This window comes from Pocillopora verrucosa, chromosome 1, assembly GCF_036669915.1.
Source record: "Pocillopora verrucosa isolate sample1 chromosome 1, ASM3666991v2, whole genome shotgun sequence".
Taxonomy (NCBI): Eukaryota; Metazoa; Cnidaria; class Anthozoa; order Scleractinia; family Pocilloporidae; genus Pocillopora; species Pocillopora verrucosa.
Window position 1 is genome coordinate 24,180,602 of NC_089312.1, and position 2,802 is coordinate 24,183,403.

At 36.4% G+C, this 2,802-nt stretch overlaps 1 protein-coding gene across 4 annotated transcripts in view; it reads left to right on the top strand.

Moving 5' to 3' along the window:
* The first annotated feature begins 1,446 nt into the window (after positions 1 to 1,446).
* Positions 1,447 to 2,802, top strand: part of LOC136277316 (uncharacterized) — a 14,595-nt gene continuing 13,239 nt past the window's right edge. For 2 of the 4 annotated variants that reach the window (XM_066159307.1, XM_066159308.1), the window contains exon 1: positions 1,447 to 1,593. In XM_066159307.1, the coding sequence (XP_066015404.1) occupies positions 1,545 to 1,593 (49 nt within the window). In that variant the 5' untranslated portion in view covers positions 1,447 to 1,544. The remainder of the gene's footprint in view (positions 1,594 to 2,802) is intronic. The other 2 variants (XM_066159310.1, XM_066159311.1) reach the window with 1 other exon arrangement.

Sequence of the window (2,802 nt, forward strand, 5' to 3'; positions counted from 1 at the left end):
GGATCGCTTTCCAATAGCTACTCACTGACATGCGGCGTCCCTCAAGGGACCATCCTCGGTCCATTGTTTTTCTTATTATATATTAACGATCTTCCAAATTGCTTATCAAATTGTAAACCAAGAATGTACGCTGACGACACGCACCGGGCAGTAATCTTGAGAATGTTCAGTTTTGTCTAAATGAAGACCTAGCAAACGTTTTCAACTGGCTACAAGCAAACAAACTTACATTGAACATGACCAAAACCAAAATTCATGCTAACAGGGTCGAGGTAGAGACTGAATACTCTCACAGCTTCACCAACAATTACAATGAACAATACTCAAGTGAGCCAGGTTACAGCTACGAAATCGCTCGGTGTAATAATAGACGATAAACTCTATTGGCATAGTCACATCGAAAAATTAACCACGGGGCCCTAAAGCGAATTAGGCACCTGATCCCAGCATCAACCTTACATCTCGTTTACCAAGCCTTAGTAAAACCTCACTTTGATAACTGTGACATTGTTTGGGGTAACTGTGGGAAAACGCTACGAGAAAAACTGCAGAAATTGCAGAATAGAGCAGCCCGTGTGTTGACATTCTCTAACTATGATGCTGATGCAACTGAGCTACTCGAGTTTTTAAGGTGGAAAAATCTTGCACGCCAGCAGGAAATTCACAAAGCCACCATGATGTTTAGATGTCTGCAAGGGCTAGCTCCAGAGTATCTGTGTTCAAAGTTTACGTGGCGTGACTCTGCTTATGACCTCAGGGACTCCGAAAATAAGCTCAATGTTCCATTACCGCGCACTAATTATTACCGAAAAAGCTTTAGCTACAATGGCGCCACATTATGGAACAGTCTACCATGCGATATAAGGAACACAGAGTCTCTGGGGGTATTTAAACGTAATATCAATGACATTCTTTAAGTCTAACGCACGGCACTCACGGAAAACAGCTTTTAGTGTTATAGTATATAGTTTGAGTTTTGAATATTCTAGCGTATGTGATATGTGTGTTTTAGGCTGATGAATTGACCGTGTTTAAATAAAAATAAATTAAAAAAAAAAAGAATAGAACACTTATCTCATATTTTAACTTATAAATTGTATGAAGGTATTCTCGTTTTTTTCATCATTTTTATTACTAGCTCACTAACTTTTTTTAAATAATCGAAACTGTCAACTACTTATATTGGAGAAACACATTTCATTAACCGTTAAAGTCCGAGCTTTGTGTATCTGAAGATGCATGTGGATGAAGACTCTGAAAGGAACATTATTGGCATTTTTAACCCTTCGCTTACTCTAAGATAAAGACCCACACACCTTTGTTATGTTAATATAAAACTTCTTAATTCAGTTTTTCAGACAAAAAACTAAAAAAAAAAAGAAATTGTTATGACTTATTTATGTATTTGAGATATCTTAAAAGATCAATCTTCATCAGTCTATTGACAAACACTGCCCTTCATAAGTTTACTGCTGAGCTGCTTTGTGATAAGCGTGGTAGGGTTCATTTATTGAATGTTCTCGGATTATTGATTATTGATAAAGATGGCGAGAAGACTTGTTATTCAAGCTCTAGTTCTGTCGTTTATATATGGTAAGTTTACTTAAAAGTTCCATATATATGGTATATTCATATACAACCACACAGAAATTGCGCAATCATCTAAGCGGCAAAGAGGACAAATACCTCGAGACACCATCAAACGCTCGTATAAAGTAAGCATGCAACGCTGGAACATTCTTGGCGATAGCAACTCTGGTACGACGAATTTTTTTTTTACGTTTTAGTAAAGCAAATGCAAATTCAGTCAATTTTCAAGGGAAGGAAAAAACCTTGGGAAGGTCTCTCCTTTCGAAATGAAAAGAGTGAAGATGTTACAAAAAGACGAACCACTGTTATAATTACCGTCATGAATTGATTTAAAGAGAATTCTGATTTTAAATTCTGCCCTTACATAACCAAATGGAAAGGAAAAGTATTATCCCTGTGAATTTACTGAGCTACTTGTTCGCATAAGTTTAGAATTTACTTCTGGGGGTTATGTTTTACACCTTATCTTTTACTTCTTACATTTGATTCATTGTTTTATGGTCTCTTGCTAACTACAATCACCTTTTCATGATAGAGTTACGAAAAAACTAGACGCTCGAGGAGCGTTCACTCGGGCTTCGTATCGAGCATTTTACTTGAGCATTCACCACTGGATAGTTTGGTATAATTGACGCTAAACATGTCTCGCATACTGGGGCTCTATATTCATTTAAGGGTTCATCATTTTCTACTTCATCACTAGTTAATTTGTCATTTTCTCTTGCACCAAACTCCAAAGCAGGATCACTATCTGTTGTGACATTGTTTGATGTAGCTTGTTGATGTGTATCATTATCGTCTGCATCATTTTTGTAAAGTTGTGAGGTTGTTATCAATATTGTTAATATCAACTACTATATCTACAAATTGTACAATGGATTATGTACTTTGAGCCAGTTAAGAACTTGCTGTATTAACTCTGGTCGTGATGCTTGAAAATAAACATTTCCCCAAGATTGTAACTTTCTCTTAAGCTTAGATATTATTATACAAGATCTATCAGGTGGATGAGGGAGTTGATTACATGTCTGATCACATTCTACAGGCACATTGCATATTGCACCCTTAATTTTTCTCTGTTGTCCTTTATGCATGACCACGATCTTCTCAAATACTATTCGTTGAGCTATTCGTATTTGTTCTAGTTTTTCTAATGAGGATAGTTTTGTGGGTATCTCATCCACGTACATATTATTCACTACAGCCTGACAT